Source organism: Podarcis liolepis, assembly GCF_965112155.1.
Source record: "Podarcis liolepis genome assembly, chromosome: 15".
Classification (NCBI taxonomy): Eukaryota; Metazoa; Chordata; class Lepidosauria; order Squamata; family Lacertidae; genus Podarcis; species Podarcis liolepis.
Window position 1 is genome coordinate 20,106,019 of NC_139566.1, and position 21,093 is coordinate 20,127,111.

A 21,093-nucleotide genomic window follows, 5' to 3' on the forward strand; every position below is an offset into this window, starting at 1 on the left:
GTATGGACTGGCTGGAGGCAGAGGAGTGGTGGGAGCAGCTGGGGAACCCCCAAGGGAAGAAGGCTCAAGGCCAGGGAACTGGTGGTGGAATGATGACGAATGGCAAGAGGGAGAAGACGGGGGGGAGGTGTCAGAAGCTGAAGAGGCAACAGGGAACCTCATTAACGTGTGACCCCAAAATTCCGGATTCACCCCCCCAAAAAAACGGATACCAAAGTTTAGTGCTAGTTTTAGTTCTGTTTTGTGCCGCAAACCCTGTGTTCCATGCCACCCCCCCAAAAAATAAGTCATTGACAAATCGGGGTCACAAGTTAATGCCAACAAATCCAACTTTGTCCAGTTGACTTCAAGCAGGTGCCAAGGTTTAGTGTCGGTTTTGTGCCGCAAAACCCACATTTTGTGCCAGCCTGCAAACTGAGCAATTGATACTCAAACTGGGGTCACTGTTAAATGACCCCAAACCCAGCCTTGTCTGATGGACTTCAAACCAATGCCAAGGCAGTCTGCTGGTTTGGTGCCGCAAACCCCACATTTTGTGCTGCCCCCCCGCAAAACTGAGTGGGCTTCAGTGGGCTAAGTGGGGACTTAAGTTAGCTAAGTGGGGACTTAAGTGGGGACTTAAGTTTGTAACACTATGTCAGGTTGTGGTTTGACTTTCCAACTTTCTTACCCTAACAGGCAGTGTCCCAGTCGATTCCCCGGAAACCGAGGACCCAGTCCCAGAACGTCCCAGTGCCCCCCGACTCATCCAGCGGGCCCTGCTTCGGGGAACAGCCTTGCTTGCTTCTCTCGGGTTGGGCCGAGAGCTTCCGTCCGCCCTCCAGGAGCCCCCGCCACCCTCACCTCCGCAAGAGTCCACCCCCACCGTCCATGTGGAGCTGTGCAAGGAGGAACCTCCTACGGATCTCCTCGTCGATGTGGCCTCTGGAGGCAACAGGGGGGCCTTGCCTCCTCTCTGGACCCAGATGTCACCCAAGATCCCGAGACTTGTGGAAGGCCGTGGCAACAAAACCCAGAAATGGGGTGAGTCCTGGCAGGAGAATTTAGGAGGCTGCAGAGGGGTGGGGTTGAGCTGGTGTAGATGAGGGCTGCAGCTCAGAGGCTGAGCAGACGCTTTGCAGGCAGTGGGTCAGCCCCACTGTCATCTCCAGCTAGGGCTTGAAATTGTCCCTCTGTCTGCGCCCCAGAGAGCTGATACCTGTCTTTGTAGACAATGCTAGACGGGTCAGTGGACTTGGGCCACATTGGCGCAGTTAAAGTGCCACTTTAAACCGTCCCCGCTTTCCCCCCAGGAATTATGGGAGCTGAGTATTGTTAGAGGACCCCCTTATTCCCCTCACAGAGCTACCATTCCCAGAGTTCCCTGTGATTCTGTGAGAGGAAATAAGGGTCTCCTGACAACTCTGAGCATCCTTAACAGACTACAGCCCCCAGGATTCTTTGGGGAGTTTATAGTGGTATCGTAGCTTCCTGTCTTCATAGGACGGAGGCCTTAGCCGAATCTCTGGGTGTTAAACCAGCGTAAAAGGCTGCAGCATGGCTGAATACAGTGGTACCTCAGGTTACAGATGCTTCAGGTTACGGACGCTTCAGGTTACAGACGCTTCAGGTTACAGACTCCGCTAACCCAGAAATAATACCACAGCTTAAGAACTTTACTTCAGAATGAGAACAGAAATTGTGCTCTGGTGGCGCGGCGGCCCCATTAGCTAAAGTGGTACCTCAGGTTAAGAACAGTTTCAGGTTAACAGACCTCCAGAACGAATTAAGTTCTTAACCCGAGGTACCACTGTATAGTTTTTTGATGTTTCACAACCAGATTCCAGTTCCCTCCAGGGTTTCTTTCCGCTTGAGTTAGGGGCATCATGGCTAACATGTGCTTATGCTCTCTGTTCCTTACAGATGGTGCTCTCCCTTCTCCCTCCTCCCCCCGCAGCCCCCGCTCCCCCCGCCCCTCCCCACACGCCAGCCTCATCTCCAGGCCCCGCCCTTCTCCCGTCCGCAGCCGCATCGACCCCTGGAGCTTTGTGTCTTCTGGGGCCCGCTCCTCCCCAGTCCAGTCCCCTCGCCTGGGGCCGCGCCAGTTCAAGCCACTGGGTCCTGAAAGGACCAATCCTTTTGCGGCTCCCGATCCCTTTGCCTGTGGGGACTTCTCAGCCCCGAGGGAGCCAACAGCGCCAGCCACCCCTGACCCCTTCCTCATTGCGTCCAGATTGGCTCCACCCGGGCGGCTCAGCCCTTCTCCGTTGCCGCGCCAGACCTCCCGGCCACTCCCGCCCGAAGAGGAGCTGCCGTGGTGGACAGCAGCTGCATCCGCTCAAGGACGGACGGCCCCAAAGTGAAGGGAAAAGCAAAAGAAGGAGGTCCCGCCTTCCCGAAGCACCTTTTCGTTCAGGAAGTTGGCGCCTTGAACTTTGAACCCCACGCTCAACTGTGATTGGACATGAGGCTGCAAATGTAGTCGAAGGCTGGGAGCATGGGCTTGCTGTCGAAAGGGGAGACGGGAATCGCTGTCCAAGGGGGAGAGGGTTTTTTCCCCATGCCATAGGGGGGAGGTGGGCACCCCCCCACACACACCTGAGTACCTTCTTCCCTTCCTCCCCACTTTCCATTCACTGAGCGCCTTAACCTCAACAGTGTTGGGAAGACTTTGCTTCTTTCTCAGCCGATTCCTTCAGGGATGTCAAACCACGGGATAGTATTGAGTGCCCCACGGAAGTGATGAGGGGTTGTGTATATTGGGCAGGGGGTGGGGGGTGGGGGTGAGGGAGAGCGGAGAGCCCTTTCTCACGCCCCTCCATGAAATGAACACTAACCGGTCAGACCCACGCTGGCAAGTCACTCTCCTCTCCTCCACCTTTGCTGGAATGGCTTGTGGGGCTTCCACGACCCCTGCGTTGGCCAGGCTCGCTCGCTGGCAGCTATTGTCTTTATTGCGTACTGATTCTCGATTCACCGTGAGGGGCACAGCTCCCCCTTTCCATGACTAGGCCTTAGTGGCTCTCTCTCCACTGAATGCAGGGGCAGGAGGTGGAGCAGCTTTGTCCAACCTGGAGCCCCCCAGATGTTTTGGACAACAACTCCCATCATCCCATAGCCAGCAAGCGCTGATGGGAATTGTAGTCCAAAACATCTGGCAGACTCCCAAGTTGGCCAAGGCTGGCATGGAGAGCCTGTGAAGCAAGCAAGACTCCACTCTCCTTTCTCTGTATCCTTTGTCCCCAAAATGGGCATCGCTCCTCCCGCTTTATGCAAGGAGGGGAGCCTGCCATGGCTATCTTGACCCAAGCAGGTCTGAGGATGCTCTGCAGCATTCAAGAGCGAGCCACATTGCACAAACATGAGAGGAGATAGCCCAGAGTGGGGGTACACACTGGAGCCAGATTGCCCCACCTGCTGGTGCCCGTCTTTTGATGTGGACGTGTAAGAGGAAAGCAAAGAATGTCTTGCAACGGGCTGCACTTGCAACGAAAAAAAGCAGTGCTTTTTCCTGGTTGGAGCCTGACAGCCACTAGCACTTTGAATGTGCAATTCTACTGTGTCCGCCTCTCCCCTCTCCCCACCCTACTTGAAATTCACATGTGAGTGCCAGGCTCCCTCGTGCACCTTCTCCCGCTCCACGAGGGAGCCACCTGTGTCAGGCCCAATCTCAACTTGCGACGACGGGCCAAGCCTGTGAAATGAGACCAAATAAACCTCTGATTGCTGCCTCCATCCCATGTGTCTCCCATGGTCCATAAAGGGGGTCTGCAACACCTCCCTAACAGTGGGTGTGGGTCAGGGTGAGAGAGAGAGCGCAAACTCCTTCCGTGTTTAATCTGGTGACTGGCATCTGCAAAAGTCAAAACAGCAGCCTTGTCTTACAGTGGTACCTCGGGTTACATATGCTTTAGGTTACATGCGCTTCAGGTTACAGACTCTGCTAACCCAGAAATAGTACTAAAGCAATAGCTAAAGTGGTGCTTCAGGTTAAGAACAGTTTCAGGTTAAGAACAGACCTCTGGAACGAATTAAGTACTTAACCCGAGGTATCACTATATTCCATGCCTGCATTTGTGATAACTTGGAACTTCGGCCACATTCCCATTCAAAGCACTACGACACCACTTTAAAGGTGCTTATGGAAGGAATTATTATTATTATTATTATTATTATTATTATTATTATTATTATTATTATTTTGTTTTAACTACGGCAGACCAACACGGCTACCTACCTGTAACTAGAACCACTTTAAACAGTCACAGCTTCCTCCCACAAATAATCCTAGGAAGGGTAGTTTGTTTAGGGTGCTGAGAGTTGTTAGGAGACCCCTATTCGCCTTGTGGAATAACAACCAATCCCTCTTCACAGGGCACTCAGTACTGTAACTGAGAATTGGGAGGGGAAAAGGGAAGTTCTTTAAAAGCAGAGTGTTAGAAACTCGGTTGGAGTCTATGCCACAGGTCAAGAAAGGTTCCAAGAGGGCTGTGTGGTTAAATATTTTGTCGGAGGAGGGGGCGAAGGGACCTCAGCCCCTAGGAGTTGGCTCCTATACCCTAAATGACAGCTGGTGTACTGACCCTGGATTTTATCCTGAGTGATGCCCAGGACCGGACACAATATGTATTGTCAAGCCAATTGGGAGCAGTGACAATAATACCGTTGGCATCCATCTGTCTCGAGACACAATGGAGTGTGCTTTAGGGGGTGAAGTCAAACTGCTGCTTTTAGCAGCCTTGAAGTGACGACAAGATCCCCACTCCCGGCCTCATGATGTGGTCCAAAGGAAAGCAGAGCAATATGTTCAGCACCAGCTTGCCAGAAGGGGGCGTACAAGGAGCCATCTGACCGTATTGGAGACTCTGAATTTGTGTAAGGCTTACTCCTTAGCCTTTTCTTCTCCTGAAGGTATTCCATAAGGCAGCAGAGGTTTAAGAGCAGAGTTTTCCTTCGCCTAGGTGGGCTACCTCCCCAGGTTGACAAGCCCCACCTGCCCCTCTTAACACTATTAAATATCCATGTAACTGTCCAGTTGCCAATAAAATCCAACACAGCCATGTTTGATTTCAAAAGAGGAAAGTTCCTCAAAATGAGGAAATTGGTTAAAAAAGGAAGTTGAAGGGCAGAGCCAAGAGGGTAAAATCACTATTAAATGCTTGAAAGTTGTTAAAAATGGAGGGGGTGAGTGTGCTAGCTACCCACCCAAAAAAAATCACTGCCAAAGGCAAGTTAGAGTGACAATATGGTCTTGTAGACTCCAATACTCAAGGAGGCATGTTTTATAACCATGATTTTCAAGAGTTCTGAAATACACAGAGACCTCACCATGACCACGGGACCCCCCACTCTTCAGAAGATCACCCTTCTACTTGTGGAGGTGGGTCAGAATGGGGGGGGGGGAGCACAGTTTCCCCTTCCATGGCATGTTCTATATAGTAAAGGTAAAGGAACCCCTGACCATTAGGTCCAGTCATGGCCGACTCTGGGGTTGCGGCGCTCATCTCGCTTTATTGGCTGAGGGAACCGGTGTACAGCTTCAGGGTCATGTGACCAGCATGACTAAGCCGCTTCTGGAGAACCAGAGCAGCGCACGGAAATGCCGTTTACCTTCCCGCCGGAGCGGTACCTATTTACTTGCACTTTGACGTGCTTTTGAACTGCTAGGTTGGCAGGAGCTGGGACCAAGCAACAGGAGCTCACCCCGTCACGGGGATTCGAACCACTGACCTTCTGATCAGCAAGCCCTAGGCTCTGTGGTTTAACCCGCAGCGCCACCCACGTCCCTATGTTCTATATACTAATGCAAAATGCACGAAAATACTAATCTGTGAAGCAGCAGCAAAAATGGCCAGTGTGGTTTTGGACTGCATTAATAGAGCACCTCCTTTGTGTGTAGACTCTCCCAGGTTCAATCCCAGGCATCTCACAGGTAGGTCTGAAACTGTCAGCCGGCCAGTGTAGACAACAGAGAGAGACGGACCCGTGAATCTTGACTCCTGCTTCCGATGTTCTTTAAGTGACAGGAAGCAAGAGTTCTGCTAGTCAGACCTCAACTAGAATACCGTGTCCAGTTTAAGACACCTGGAGATGCGCGGAAATTGATCCTGACACTTCCTATATGCAAGGCTCTTTGACTATGGTGGGGAAAACACTAGCTGGCAGCAGCTCTCGTGTTCTTTGCCCAGCGCTACCCGCAGAAGCCTGGGATTGAGCCGGAGACACCCCCTTCCCCCCGGCCAAAAAGGGTCCTTTTTGCTCTTCTTGCGTCCTCTCTGGGCATAGAAGCGCACTCTCGCTGAGGCTGGATGCCATGAATTGTGCAAAGTTAGACGGCGCGCCCGGGAAGCCGAGCTGCGAGGGTTAAAGCAGCTGTGCGTCACGGGGAGAAGGAACCGGTTGCCGCGCCCTGGGCTGAGGCCAGCTCACCTGGGACAGGTGAGAAGAGGCTGCTGGCTCGCTTGCTGGGAGAGGGAAGGGTCGGGCCGTCGAGGATGGCGCTGTGTCCGGCCGTGCCGCCGTCGTGGCGCTACGGGTTGCTGCTGGGCGCCTACGGGCTCTTCCTGCTGGTGGGCGCCGCCGTCTTCGCGGGCCTGGAGGCGCCTCCCGAGCGAGCCCTGCTGGCCGCCCTGCACGACGCCCGCGCCCGCCTGCTGGCCGAGCACCACGCGTGCCTGTCGGAGGAGAGGCTGGCCGGCCTCCTGGAGCGCCTCATCGACGCCGGCAACTACGGCGTCTCCGGCCTGGGCAACGTCTCCGGAGACGAGAACTGGGAGTTCACCTCGGCGCTCTTCTTCACCGCCAGCGTCCTCACCACCACAGGTAGGTCGTCGAGCTCAGCCCGGGGGGCATCCCTTTCCTTTTGGAGCGGCGCAGGCAGAAAACCAACCGGGAGAGACTCCAGCTGCCCTCGGCTGCCCAAGCACACAGCTCCCTGATCCAGTCTCAGGCAGCAAGGATGGAGGAACCGTCCTGACCGCCCAGCTGTTGGGAGGGGAGCCACTGTGGTGCAGCTAGACCAGGGTTCAAATCCCCACTTGGCCATGAAGCTCGCTGGGTGACCGTGGGCCAGTCACTGCCTCTCAGTCTGGTTGTTGTGGGCATTAAATGGAAAGGAGGAGAACCATGTACAGTGGTACCTCGGGTTACATACGCTTCAGGTTACAGACTCTGCTAACCCAGAAATATTACCTTGGGTTAAGAACTTTGCTTCAGGATGAGAACAGAAATCATGCTCTGGCGGCGCGGCGGCAGCAGGAGGCCCCATTGGCTAAAGTGGTGCTTCAGGTTTAGAACAGTTTCAGGTTAAGAACGGGAACGAATTAAGTACTTAACCCAACGTACCACTGTACACCCCTTTGAGCTCCTTGGAGGAAAAGATGGGACAAAAAGGCAGAATTAATGATGATGGTGCTACAGGAGAGCCTCTTGCCCCATGCCTGGCAGTGGCTGGCTAAAGTCCCCTGCAAACAAAGGTCTTTTGCTCTCACCTGCTCCCTGATCCTTTGAGCTGGCGATGTTGGGGATTGAACCTGCATCTTTCTGTATGCCATGCCAGGCACTCTGCTCACTGAGGTTCCTTCTGCATGGCAAGCTTTGCACAGAGAAACATCCCTTTCATTTATTTACCTAATGGTAATTTAAAGGCATGTTGGCCATTTATGAGGTATGTTGTTATAGTCTTACAACACCTTACAATGTCATACAAGCAAGCAAAAAAAATTTTAAAAAAATAAAACACCCCAATCTAAACCAGAAGATGAAGTTAAGGTAATGCATCAGAAATCCCTGATAAACATTCGTGTAGAGGGGAATATATAGTTTATGCTAACCAAAAAGCCTGGCCACTAATAAAATATAACTTATTAAGGGATTAAGTTGTTGGTTTAAATAAATTGAGCAATGCAAGAACTGGGCATTTACAGGTATTTTGCCTAGTAATTGCTTTTATTTCAACAAATACTTCCTCCCAGAACTGACCCACATGTGCATGTCCACCACATACATTGACTCAAGCCTTTATAAACAAAACAAAAGTATTATCAGTCATTTATATCTTGCCAGGACTTTGCAATCAGTGTAAACATAACGTGGGTATAAAATGTGCCAGCATTAAAACTGAAGAGCAAATACAAATGCCAGTAAAAACCAAGACTATAGATAAAAACAGCTGCGTGGAGAAGGGTTTCCTCCACTGGGTAGCTCAGCTGGCTAGAGCATAGTGTTGATAACACCACAGTTGTGGGTTCGATTCCTGTATGGGACAGCAGCACGTTTCTGCATTGCGGGGGGTTGGACTAGATGATCCTCAGGGTACCTTCCAATTCTCCAATTCCAGACCCTCCAAGTGTCCCTGATTTAGAGAAGCCATCCCGGTTTGATTTGATCCTGGAATGTCCCACTTTTCCTTAGGATGCCCCTATTTTCACTGGATAAATATTGGAGGATTTGGAGTTATACGACCCCTGAGCCGTCTGAAAGCAGCCCTGTATAGGGAAGTTTTTTAATGTTAAATGTTTTATTATGTTTTTTAAATATGTTGGAAGCTGCTCAGAGTGGCTGGGGCAACCCACTAAGATGTGTGGGGTATAAATAGTAAAATTAAAATTACGGAATGGGATGTCCCTATTTTCATCGGAGAAATGTTAGAGGGTATGCAGTTCTATGATTCTGTTATTCTATTCCATTTGAGTTGTCGCAGTGGTGGGCTCACTCCTGCTTATCTCTGCTTGAGGAAGACAAAAATTAATCCCCCAAACAAAGGGTTCCCAAACCCTATATCCAAAGTCAGAATGCCGCATCCAAGGTTAGGCCGCATCCTCAGAGTAAACCCATTGATATGTAGGGGCCTAAACTAGTAATTCCAGTGCGTTCAGTGTGTCTGCTCTAAGAATAACTAACATTACAACCCCAGGGTCTCCTCCAACTCTATGATTTTAACCCAAAGAGTTTTTAAAAGGGGAAGGGATCCTGGAAGTCATCTAGGCCCAACCCCTTGCTCAGGGCATGAAACTTGCAAGGAGAGCATCAGCTGAAACACGGAGGCTGCTACCTCCCAATGCAGCATCTTGGCCTGACAGACTCTGTTTAAGCACCTCCAGCAAAGGAGAGCCCCCATCTCCCAAGGCAGACTGTTCCACTGTCAGACAGCTCATTCTGCTAGGCAGTTTCTCCCATTGTTTAGCCAAAATCTGCTTCTGTGCCATTCCCACTCCTTCGTTCTGGACCTGCCCCCTGGTGCAGCAGAGAGCAAGTCTGCTCACTCTATCTTCTGTGAGGAAGCCCTTCAGATATCTGAAGATGGCTATCGTGCCTCCCCTTCATCTTCTCTTCACAGACTAAACATAACCAGCTTTATTCCACACAGTAATTCGTTTCCAGACCCCCTCACTTGCCTGGCTGCCCTCCTCTGGACGTGCTCCAGTTTGTCAACACCCTTTACAAAATCTGGTGCCCAGAACCACACTCGCGACGCAGCACAGAAGAGGGTGCCACACTTAGTTCTCGTGATCCTGCCTAACCATGTGTATCTAGGAACATGGCCTGATTCCAACTCTTAAAGGCAGTGAGCCATCAGGTCGCCATGGGCTAATAGTAATGAAAAGCCTTTATTATCCTAGAGGGCACGTTAGATTCTCAGTGTCAGGATAATGCAGAACAATAGCACACTGCATTACCGTTCCACAAAACAAATTAGAATGGAGGTTGCTCTTTCCTGGCTAACACACACCCATTTCATGTTCTTTTTCAAACTGGGTACATCCATGGATGAGCTTTGTTTGGACATGTTATTCCACCTTTCCAGAAAACATGAGCAAATACGTTCTTTGCAAATTATGAACAGAGTTCCCAAAATGTTAACAGTCCATAGAAACAGTGGCCTTAGGGTGGCACCTTAACCACGTGCAGAGGTCAGGGAATAGCATTTTTCCTGTGCCATAATGCAACTTCTTCTGCAAGTGCTGATCCATAGATAGCCAAAAACTGTATCACACTCCTACAGAAGGGTGGGAATTGTGATGCAAAGCAGCTGGAATGCCCCTGGTTGGGGAAGGCGAGGCGACTTTATTCAATAGAAAGAACTGGGTGCAGATGGTTGTTTTCAGAAAGCACAGCTGGCCATTGGTGCCTGCAATCCCCTGTGCTTTGGCCAGCAGTTTGGTTTCATGGTGGCATCAGGTGATTGACAGGTGGGCAGTCCCACCTCCCCTGCGAAAATGGTCCAAGAGGCTTGGAGGAAGTCAGGATCCAGCCCACCAACCAGCTCCAGCTCCCCATCCACAAAGTACAAAGAGGAAATGAGCTTTTGTATGGCAGTAGAGGCGTTAAGATGTGCAGGATCAAATGCCTTATACCGCTGTCACTTAAGTTATGGCCCTCCCAAATGATGCTAAACATCAGAAGAAGGTGGTGGTGGTGTTTTGGGGTGACAAATGAATGGTGCTGGTTCCTCCGTATTTTATACCTGCAGCTGAGGATCAGCTGGGCAAAACCAAAAGCAGAAAAAGCCCCACCCTCGTATGACTACAGACGCAAAGATAACGCGACCTGGGTCAGTTGCCCTTTAACATACTTCAAAATAGTTCTGCACACACAATCAGAATGATTAATGTCTGAAAGGCGGCCTGCCCTGCATGGAATTGCTCTCTCCAGGAAGGAGTAAATCTGCAGTTTGGCGTCCTCCTGCACTGTCAATGGAGCCTCAACTGGCCTTGGTGGCAAGAGTGCCTTTTTTCAGCTCTGGCCACTTCACCAGAGGGACAGTCCCAGATTTACAGAAACCATCCTGGTTTTCTGATTTGATCCCGGAATGCCCCCCTTTTCCTTAGGACATCCCTATTTTCATTGGAGAAATGTCAGAGGCTATGGTGTTATGCAACTCCTGAGCCAAGGAAATAAGAAACTCTACAACCTTTAGAAGACATCTGAAGGCAGCCCTATATAGGGAAGTTTTTTAATGTTTAATGTTTTGTTATGTTTTTTATATATGTTGGAAACAGCCCAGAGTTGATGGGGCAACTCAGTCAGATGGCTGGGGTATAAATAATCAAACTATGATGATGATGATGGAATAGGACATCCTTATTTTCATTGGAAAAATGTTGGGAGGGTATGAAAGACAACTCAGAAACTTCAATTGGTCCAAAATACAGCAGCCAGATCTCAGATAGCCCCTGCTTTAAAACAGCTGTTTCCAGGCCTCATTCAAGGTGCTCACATTAAGGCCCTAAACTCCTCAGCTCCCAAGTGATCTGCTTCCTTCCCTACAGGTCCCTCTTGATTGATCTATTGCCCTCAGAAACTTGGTGGGATGGCAGCCTGGGAGAGGGCCTTCTCTGGGGCAGCCCCTAAGTTGTGGAACTCCCTCCCCACAGCTTCTTTATCCAGCTTTCACTGAACGCTGAAGACGCCCCTCTTCATTCTGGCCTCTGACTTCTTAACACAGTATATTTTTAGGAACCACCTTCTTTTTTATGTTTATTTTTGTTTTTTAACTGTTTTTAATATTGTGATAGGGTTGCTATACGTCCAGAATTTCCCGGACATAGCCAGGATTTGGCTGTCGGAAACAGTGTCCAGGCAGAAATCGCATAAATGTCTGGGACTTCCCATGTCGGAAGTGTAGATTTTGTTAGATTTACTTAAAATAGCTTTATTTTTCGTTGAGATTTTTTTTATTTTTTTAAAAAAAGGGCTCAACAGTTTTGTGACCTGATTTCTACTTTCTGAAATGTGGCAAACCTAATTGTGCATTATTCTGTTTTTTATATTGTGTTTTTTATATTAAAGTTGTGTCTTAATTGTAACCTGCCCTGAAGGGCAGGTTATAAATTATGGCAATAAAGAAATGAATAAATAAATAAAAACAACAACAACAACAACAACAACAACAACAACAACAAACAATAATAATAATAATAATAATAATAATAATAATAATAATAATAATAATAGGCAAGAGATGCAAAATTGTCCCTAGCCTATCAGCAAATTGCATAGACAGACTGTTATTATGCCAGTTCATTCTTCCAGAATAAAAAAGCTCAAAAACACCGACATCCTGGAGTTAATCCAGATCACCCTATCTGGAAAATTCACCATACCGACACGCCTAGATTAGTGCTTAAATTACAGAGGAGGCCAGAGCGGCCCATCCCATTTTGCAGAAGACTTTTAGAAAGCTACAGGGAGGCAATGATTTTATTATAACCAGAAGAAGCACTTGGTGTGATGGTTTCTGGCACACCATGCATTTAAAACACCCTTATACCCAGAGGTGTAGTGGCCGGGAGGTCAGTGGTTGGGGAGGGTCAAAGGCACATTACTATTTCTGCAGCAGGGACCCTGCCTCCAGCACCCTAGAGCCACCAAAACAGTGCGAAAGGGGAGCTCTTTAGCCGCTAAGAAGATGCACTCCCATTCATTGTGCTGACTGCAGCCAATCAAAGTAAAAGGCGGAGAATCAGCCAGTGAGGATTGGCTCCTAGGGTCACTCTGGAGAAGGCGCATAGGAAGAACATTGAGGTTGCCTTGTTCTGTGTGATCCCAAGCTAAGCATTTAGGAATACTGAAAATGCAAGGGGCTTCTGTTTCAAGAGACTGGCGTGCAAATTCTGTTACGTACAACAAGGAAAACACAATGCAAATCAATCTGACATGGGCAGCTGCCCCTGCCCCAAAATCAATCAAATAAATAAAAACACTTAAGTAAAAGTAGAAACTATAGAAAGATTTTGACAGATTTTTCTGAGCACTTGGGTTCGGAAGAAACAACTTGTTGAGGCATTTCGTTCCAAATCTGCTAGGCAGAGGATGGTCACAGGTGGGTGTCCTGCCCCCCACCCAGCATCAATCCTGCCTGCACCCATGCACTCCAAAAGCAGATATGGGTGCACTCCAAATCATTTGCACCAAACATAGCAGATCTAGCTGAAAGGCAACACCTGGAGCTCTATCCTCATTCTGTGAGACGTCGTCAGAGTTCAAAGACATATTCCCACCAGGAAAAAAACACCCAAGGAAGGTGCAAAGAAGTAGGGTATAGCCTAGCAGGTGGGTCTGGCCTGTGGGAAGGTAGGCCACTTAGCGGAGACTCATGCAGCGGCGCCTGTTCCTCTCGCCCACAGGTTATGGACACACGGTCCCTCTCTCGGCTTTGGGCAAAATATTCTGCATCCTGTACTCGCTGCTGGGCATCCCCATGACCCTGTTGCTCCTGGCCTGCCTGCTCCAGCACCTTCTGCCCCTCCTCAGCCACCGTCCCGTCCGGTACATCCAGACACGCTGGGGTTTCCCGCTGGCCCGCGTGGCCCTTGTCCACGCCATGGGGCTGGGGCTGGCCACCCTGGGGCTCTTCATCCTCATCCCTGCCATCTGCTTCTGGGCCCTGGAGGGCAGCTGGAACTTCCTGGAGTCGGTGTATTTCTGCTTCATCTCCCTCAGCACCATCGGCCTGGGCGACTACGTGCCGCGAGGGAGCTCACAGCCGCCTCTGCACGAGCTCTACGAGCTTAGCATCACTTGTAAGTCACTAGGCGGCGCTGCTGCACACTTATTAATTGTTATTAATGCGTAATTATAAGATCACTGTTATCTTCTTAGTTATGGAATCTTAGAAGGGGACATGGCTGTTCCCACCATGAAGGGACCCTGCATTTCTGAATTTGCCATTGCACTACTGGTTGGGAATAAAGTGTTAAGGTTGAAGGTTTAAGCTTCAAGGAAAACTTCCTTCTAAGTCTCTCTCTCGTCAGGCATTTAAACTAGCCAGAAGCTGTTCAAATCCCCACTTAGCTAATGGGCTCGACCAAGCAGATGGGCTCAGATTTCCGCTTAGTCTGTAAAATAGGGACTATTGACCTTCTGCAGCGTTTGAAACAGAAGTAGAAGCAACTTTCACAATGCACTTTTTGCAGTGGATGCGAGCTAGAACATTGTTGTTGTTGTTCCGCCCTTCATTTGTAAGAGTTCAATACTGTTCACTGAATCAAATGCAGGATAAAAATAAGTAAATAAGTAAAACAAAATAGCAAAACAATAACCTCCCCCTTCCCACAGACACATTTAAAAGGGTATAAAATATTAATCAGCCAAAGGCCTGGTTGAAGAGGAACGTTTTCTCCCGGTGCCTAAAAATATATAACAAAGGTGGCAGGTGAACCTAGTTGCAATGTTGTCTCTGCCCCAAATGGCTTACAATCTGGATTAAGACCTCCATAGCAAACGTGGGGTGAGAGATCAGGGGCTGAGGTAGGGGAGACTGGCCATGAGAGAAGCAGTCAAGAGGATGGGTAGGTAGGTGAGGCATGGGTGGGAGGTCAAAGGGAGAAATGAAAGGGGAGGCAAGGTACAAAATATTGTCAAATGGGGGAACTGAAACAATGAGGACTAGTAGCTTGGTTTCCTGTGGAAAGGGCCTATAAAGGGGGGCATCGTGATTAGGAAATGCTACGACCATGCCCAAGATCAGGTGGGGAGATTTTAAAAAAAAATAATTCTGCCCCTCCCTCACTGACCTTTATTTTCACACACACACACACCAGGCTATCTCCTTGTTGGCTTATTGGCCATGCTTGTGACTCTTGAGACGGCCTATCAGCTACAGGAAGTCCGGGCTTTTGTGCGTTTCTTCGCTCCTGCCAGTGACCCATCCCAGGAGGACGACGACCGTCTGGAGATCTTGGCCAGAGACCAGCTTGCCTTGGCCACAGTGTCTGGTTCCACTTCCCAAGATGTGCCTATGGAAAGAGGTGCCACTTGACATCTCCTGGGGGGGAGCCAACCCTCCCCCAGTCACCGTTGGTTTTAACGGGTGACTCTGTTGATGGATGCTTTACTTGTCTTTATTTACGTTCTTGCTATTTTATTGTATTTTATTATATTTGTATTGTTGTTGTTGTTGTTAACTGAACTGCTCTAAGCGCCATTTGGCAGAAAGGCAAGGTGCAAATTTAACTGATGTAAAATTTGCACCCTAGTGAGGAAGATTACATGTGATAGAGAAGAATGCAGAGAGGAAGCAAAGGCTTTGCAGCGCACGGAGAAGCCACAAGTAGAAAGCCCATATTTCCTCTAGGGGGGGAAAGGGAAAACAAACAGCAAGAACTGTACCCTCTCCTCAAATGCAGCGCTTTGTGATTCTGTGGGATGACTCCATTCAAGCATAGTTGATCTATGTCCAATCGCTCTTCTAAAAAGGTGAATCCAGGAAGCAGTGCAAATTTGACAGCACCTCCTAGACTCACATAGAACTCTCCTTCGTTCTTTCTCGGTCCACATTCACAACGTAAGTGATGCCACATGGCTTCCCCCAGAGAATTCTGGGAGCTGTAGTTTGTTAAGGGTGAAAAGAGGAGACCCCCTTTCCTCTCACAGAGCTGCAATTCCCAGAGTGGTTTATCAATCGACCCGTCTTCCCAAGAATGATGAGAATTGTAGTTCTGGGAGGGGAATACAGGCCTCCTAAACTCTCAGCATCTTTAACAAACTACAGCTCCCATGATTCTTTGGGGGAAGTCACAGCTTTTAAAGTGGTACCTTAGTGCTTTAAGTACTGTATATGGTGTGAATGTGCCCCCCCCAGCACCTTAGAACCTAAGAGATGCAGTAGCCATGAAAATCCCTCAACATGCATAGCTATTAGGCTGCACCACACACAGTAATTTTTAAAGCTTCCACACATACAAGGAAGGAAAGCCGTGGTTTGGATGGGGAGGCCTTGTATGCTCCTCCCAGTCGATTTTGAGATGTTTCCCACTCTGTGTATGTTTAGCCTGGAAAAGAGGAGACTGAGAGGAGATATGAGAGCCATCTTCAAATATCTCAAAGGCTGCTGCATGCAAGAGGGAACAAGCTTCTTTTCTCCTGCTCTGGAGGGTAGGGTTCGAACCAATGGCTTAAAGTTGCAAGAAGGGAGATTCTGACTAAACAGCAGGAAGAACTTTCTGACAGTAAGAGCTGTTTGACAGTGGAACCATCTCACTCGGGAGATGGTGGACTCTTCTTCCCTGGAGGTTTTTAAGCAGAGATTGGATGACCATCCGCCTGGGATGCTTTAGCTGAGATTCCTGCACTGCAGGGGGTTGGACTAGAGGACACTGCCAACGATTCTGTGATTATGTTGTCAGAGGAAGGTGTAGTGTGGAGACAGCTGTTGTGCTCAGGCCCTGCTTGTGGGCTTCTTGGAGACAGAAGGCTGGCCACTGGAAGAACAGAGTACTAGGCTGAATGGGCCTTTAGTGTGATACATCAAGGCTCCTCTTTTTATGTCCACTACTTTCTGGAGACCTGCATCACAGACAAGAACCATTTTCAAGGACCACACTCCCTTTGTGGCAGCCTTCCAGGGGCCACATGCCAGAGGCGGCGCAGGGCCAGAAGCAAAAGAAAGCCAAGCAACGAATGCAAATTTTACCTTTGTACGGCAGGTGAGTTTCTACATTCACTCCTGTATCCACCAACCAGGAAAGCACAAGGTGTTAGCAGAGTTTGAGAGCATTTTCCTGTCTAGCAAAACACTAGGGTGAAAGCCACAGTTGAGAAGAGGATTTGTAGCCTGGGCAGATTCCAAAGGGCCAAACACAGAGGCCTCGAGGGCTGCATTTGGTTCCTCGGCTTCAGGTACCTGAACAAAGACGGTGCAGTTATGTTTATCTGGCTGTCAAAAGGGTAATTATTCTGGCTGCATGAGTAAGTCAAGGCACTTTATGTATCGTTGTCAGCAACACTGGTACTTAAAATATAAGAATATATTTTTCCTATTCTTTTTTTTTTTAATTATTTTTACCCCACCCTGGTGTCCTTTGGGAGGAAGGGTGGGAGAACTAAAAAAAAGAGTAGTGATTCTGGAAACCACCCAGAGAATGTTGGGTTTGGGGGCAGCACAGAAAGGCAGTTAAATAAATAGTCTGTGTGACTCTTTCAGAGGAGGGCAGTTCCCTTGCAGCAATTGGTGAGGGTCACAATCCACTAGCAGAGGAGAAAGAGGGTTAGAGTAATGAGTTCTCACTTATTTATACAGCTTACCCAGTCAATTAGCACAAAGATGAGATTGGACAACAAGTGGAAAAAAGCTGACTGATTGTAACAAGCCAAGAGCGAAAACTGGAGGTGGTACAGCCCACTTCACAGAAGTCTTTGCTCCTGCCTAGTCAAGGGACAAGGGCTGTTTCCCAACCCAGTGCCTGCATGATGCCAGAAATAAACGCCCCTGCCATCTCTATCGCCCCTTGTCCTCTTTCCTGTATTCTCTACCCCATTTTCTCTGATTCCTGCTTATTTATGTACCTAATTCCCTTTATATCCAGTCTTTCCTCCAAGGAGCTCAAGGTAGTGCACATGGTTCCTATCTCCGCTTCCCCTCCCCCTACAAAGTAAGTGCATTCAAACAAATTTAACTTTCCCTAAAGGATCTGTGTTAAAGGCGTATCCAGTAATCTGAGCCCTGAAAAACATGTGAAAGTTCAGAAGGAAGTGGGAAAGAGCCCCACTTCCTCCTTCAGCTCTAGGTACCTTTTGAGGGAGAAAAAGGTAACCAGCCTCACAACCTCGTGTCCAAGGGGGCACTAAGTGGGGGGTGGTATGTTCAGAGGCTTTGTGAGCACCACAGGAGGACCTCGAAAGTGTCGCATATTTTGCTTACCTCCTAGGCTAAAAGGTGCTGAATGGCTCAAGGTTACAGAGTAAGCTCCACAACCGACTAGGGATTTGAATTGTAGTTCCTCAGACCTTTGTGCAATACCGCCATACCTTTAGGCCTTCGTTCTGATAAGCCCATGGCCTTCCTGCTTACTTTGTTCTAACAGCATATAGCATTTCCTGTTCTTTTGATACCCCTGCCAAGCTCTCAGTTGCCACACGGAAGGGGGACTGTTCACCAACGTTCTATAGCTGTACCTCACAGAAAGTGTTCAAAGACTTTCCGTGACAGAAGGGCAGCTCAGCCAATGGCCACAAAGCAGCAGACGATTTCCAGTATGTATCGCAAACACACCACAAACTACCTTCCTCACGCACCTTGTGTCTTTTGATGTATTTATTTCAAACTCTGGTACAAATTTAGTGCAAATAACCAGGGAGGGACTGGGCTGAGAGGGAGGTGCAAAACTGGGGGGGGGGGCAGAGGGACGTTGGCCACTGTCACATATGGCTGTAGGAGTATTCAAGGCACTTTGTGGCTTTTGTACCATCGACCAACAACAAACATTGATCATTAAAAAATAATAATAATAGAGCCAAATAAACTTTGTAAAAACGGCAGAGGTGGGGAGGAGGCACCCGTTTTCAAACCCTAAAGAGCAGCTCACATGCATGTGCACACACAAAAAAATCACACACACACACACACACACACACACACACACACAAATAAATATCGTTCCTAAAATTTGGAGAGTGTGAATTTGAAAAGCTGATTTCTTCCCTCTCCAGGTAAACCAGGGTACATGGGCACTGCCCTTTAAAAGTGGCATCTTCTCTGGGGAGGGCATGGACATAGGGTAAGAGAAAGAAAGAAGAGTTTGGACGATCTCCCTTGCCCCAGTAGGGGAAAACAAACAAACAAACACACACACCCCTCTTTGGCATGAGCAGTCAAGCAGCTGCGCCCCCCCCCCAGAGGACTGTGGGCAATGACGTGCTCCAGCAAGGCTGTGGCATGGCAGGCGAGGCCCTCCCAATGGCTAGTGGGGATTTAGGGCTGGGGTTGCCTTTGGAGTGGCAGAAGTGCTCTCGTGTGCTGTGCCTCCTGCCATCCCATGTATGGGGGAGTGCGGGGAGAAGAGGCAAATTGCACCAGCCCATCTCAGCTGACACGGCACTTCTCCTTGCGGCTGAGCTTGTGGCGTCTCTGCTGCAGTCCCCGTTCCAACCGGGCGTCCTCTTCCAGAGCTCTAAAGTGGTGTTGGAGGGAGGCAGGCAGAAATGGGGAAGAACAACAATGGAAAGCAGCATTAGTGGGTAGAAAGTAGAGCCACGTCACCGACAACAACTGGTTGAGCCCCCCCCCCCCCGCTCCATAAGTACCTTTCAAGAGCCCTGCTGGCCAATGGCCCATCTAGTCTAGCATCCTGTTCTCACAGTGGCCAATCAGATGCCCCAAATGGGAAACTGACAGGCAGGACCTCAGTGCAACAGCGACTCTCCCCACTTGTGGTTTCCAGCATTCACTAAACACAGTAAACGCTTATTTCTGAGCAAATGTGATGCAGAGAGGATCACACTTTTTAATCGTTGCACCACTTCCATTTATCAGCAAACTGCCATCCTTCTGAACATTAGCCTTCCTCAACTGGCAACCATCACCTTAAAAGACATGTTTCCCTAGGGAGGCAAGTGTTTTGTTTTGTTTTTAGAAAGGGAGCAAGAACTTGAAGTTTCAAGAGGGGTGGAATTACGTTTGTCCTTCACTCGCTAACAACATTTATCCCCTCCAACCTGCTTCGAAGAAAAACAAAACCCAAAAGAGAATTGGTTCCATGAAATCAATGGAAAAATCAAGGCTCCAGTCCTTAATAGTTTGTAAAACCCTCTCATCCTCCACCCTGATTTTTTAAAACAAATTATTTTAGATGTTCCATTCAGAAACAAACTCTGGTCTCCAGTGTTTACATTTGATGGGAACATCAGTGTTTACTGGTGGGGCGGGGCAGGGTAGGGCAGGGCACAGGCTGACACAATAGCCAACCTACTTCAATGAAACGATTCTCTCTAAAAGCTGGCATGATATCCAGGTACCTCATCACCCCTATTATCTTACTATTCTCATTTCTATACTTTAAAATATGCTCAGTATTTTAAGAATACTGTATATTAACTCTTCTTGTCAATACAAGTTTCTCTCTGCAGCTACATGGCAAGGACAATAGAGAAAATTTAGTGTTACGTATTGAGCCTCAAGGACAAGGAGCCAAATGAAATGGGGATTTGTGTGTGTGTGTGTGTGTGTGTGTGTGTGTGTGTCTGCATGTGTTTGCACAGTATTCCCATTTATAAAGGTCTCCTCCCCATGTGTCATCACTGTCATCGAACACCCCCCCCACAACCCTTTCCCCAAATCCAGACCAAAGGGTTAATATCTAAAAAGGTAAAATTCCAACGCTCATCCATTCCTGGATCAGGAAATGTGGCTACAAAGGGGAAAGGTACTCTGCACATGTGCAGAGGCACTGGTGCTTTTGCTGTTGCTTGAGTGCTCAGAAAGACCTGGTCCTTGTATCAGGAGCCCAGAGTCTAGGAAAGCTTGGGAAATGAGGCTTTTTGGCTGCAAACAGGAGGATTAACAGGCACCAGAGAAGTCCTTATACCAGAGGACCCCTAACTTCCATTCTCACACATCTGTAGTCCCTGGTGGGAAGGAAGGTAGCTTCCCCCTTGTGCTTTAACTGCCAGCATCCATCTTCCCTCACACTCCAAAGAAGAGATGAGCCACTCACATCCTCTCTTTGATGTCCAAGTCTCTCACCAACTCGTCCCTCTGGTTCACCAGCGACACCAGCTCTTCCAGAAGGAGCTGCTCCCGCTGCTGTTGAGCTTCTGTTTTGAGCCAGTCTAGAGTGGGGAGAGGCATAGCAAGAAAGGCTGATCCACCTTCCAAACCACAGATATACAAAGCCACATACAGATGTACATATTAAAAACCGCAAATAAACCTGGGCACGCAACACACACACTGTAGGACGATTAAAACATCTGAAGACTGAAGAGAACAATTTTGAAAACAGCAGTAGAGAAAACCAAAACACTGGAATAAAAACCAAGTACAGAATAAATGGCAGAATAAACTTTTTTAAAAAAGAAAGAAAAAAGGAACACTGAAACAGAACTTTCGTTTTGCCACCCTGCCCTGCCACCAAACTTCCTAGATCTCTCCATACTCCATACTTCATCAACATCCCCAATCAGGAAATGCTCCAGGGGGCACAACAGCCCAGCAAACTGGGCGTGCTAGAGAAGCACTGACACAGCCTCCCAGGCCCCCTTCCCCTCCAGGCCCCCTTTCCCTGTCCTCCACCCTGGTTTTCAAGTCTTCACCTTCAATAGCCATCATGGCTCTCAGCTCACGGCTCAGGAGTTCAAATCGCCGCTCCAAGTCTTGCTCTTCCATCCTGGAGAAGA

At 48.7% G+C, this 21,093-nt stretch overlaps 3 protein-coding genes across 7 annotated transcripts in view; 2 read left to right on the forward strand and 1 right to left on the reverse strand.

The window, feature by feature from the left end:
- Positions 1 to 3,714, forward strand: part of MAP3K11 (mitogen-activated protein kinase kinase kinase 11) — a 30,608-nt gene extending 26,894 nt beyond the window's left edge. Inside the window, exons 9-10 of the mRNA XM_083478543.1 lie at positions 679 to 1,023; positions 1,903 to 3,714. Of these exons, the coding sequence (XP_083334669.1) occupies positions 679 to 1,023; positions 1,903 to 2,342 (785 nt within the window). The 3' untranslated portion in view covers positions 2,343 to 3,714. The remainder of the gene's footprint in view (positions 1 to 678; positions 1,024 to 1,902) is intronic.
- A 2,691-nt stretch (positions 3,715 to 6,405) lies between these two features.
- KCNK7 (potassium two pore domain channel subfamily K member 7) lies at positions 6,406 to 17,200 on the forward strand. Its single transcript, XM_083478059.1, has 3 exons — positions 6,406 to 6,801; positions 13,107 to 13,502; positions 14,523 to 17,200. Exons 1-3 carry the CDS (start codon positions 6,474 to 6,476, stop codon positions 14,738 to 14,740), a joined length of 942 nt encoding a protein of 313 aa, XP_083334185.1. The 5' UTR covers positions 6,406 to 6,473; the 3' UTR covers positions 14,741 to 17,200.
- A 798-nt stretch (positions 17,201 to 17,998) lies between these two features.
- Positions 17,999 to 21,093, reverse strand: part of EHBP1L1 (EH domain binding protein 1 like 1) — a 39,488-nt gene continuing 36,393 nt past the window's right edge. For all 5 annotated transcript variants that reach the window (XM_083478428.1, XM_083478426.1, XM_083478425.1 and 2 more), the window contains 3 exons: positions 21,010 to 21,083; positions 20,412 to 20,526; positions 17,999 to 18,869 (listed from right to left, as the gene is read on the reverse strand). In XM_083478428.1, the coding sequence (XP_083334554.1) occupies positions 18,782 to 18,869; positions 20,412 to 20,526; positions 21,010 to 21,083 (277 nt within the window). In that variant the 3' untranslated portion in view covers positions 17,999 to 18,781. The remainder of the gene's footprint in view (positions 18,870 to 20,411; positions 20,527 to 21,009; positions 21,084 to 21,093) is intronic.

Coding starts and splice junctions, on each gene's coding strand:
- KCNK7 (XM_083478059.1), top strand. CDS start 6,474: ATGGCGCTGTGTCCGGCCGTGCCGCCGTCGTGGCGCTACGGGTTGCTG. Junction 6,802..13,106: donor CAGCGTCCTCACCACCACAG/GTAGGTCGTCGA, acceptor TCTCGCCCACAG/GTTATGGACACACGGTCCCT. Junction 13,503..14,522: donor CTACGAGCTTAGCATCACTT/GTAAGTCACTAG, acceptor CACACACACCAG/GCTATCTCCTTGTTGGCTTA.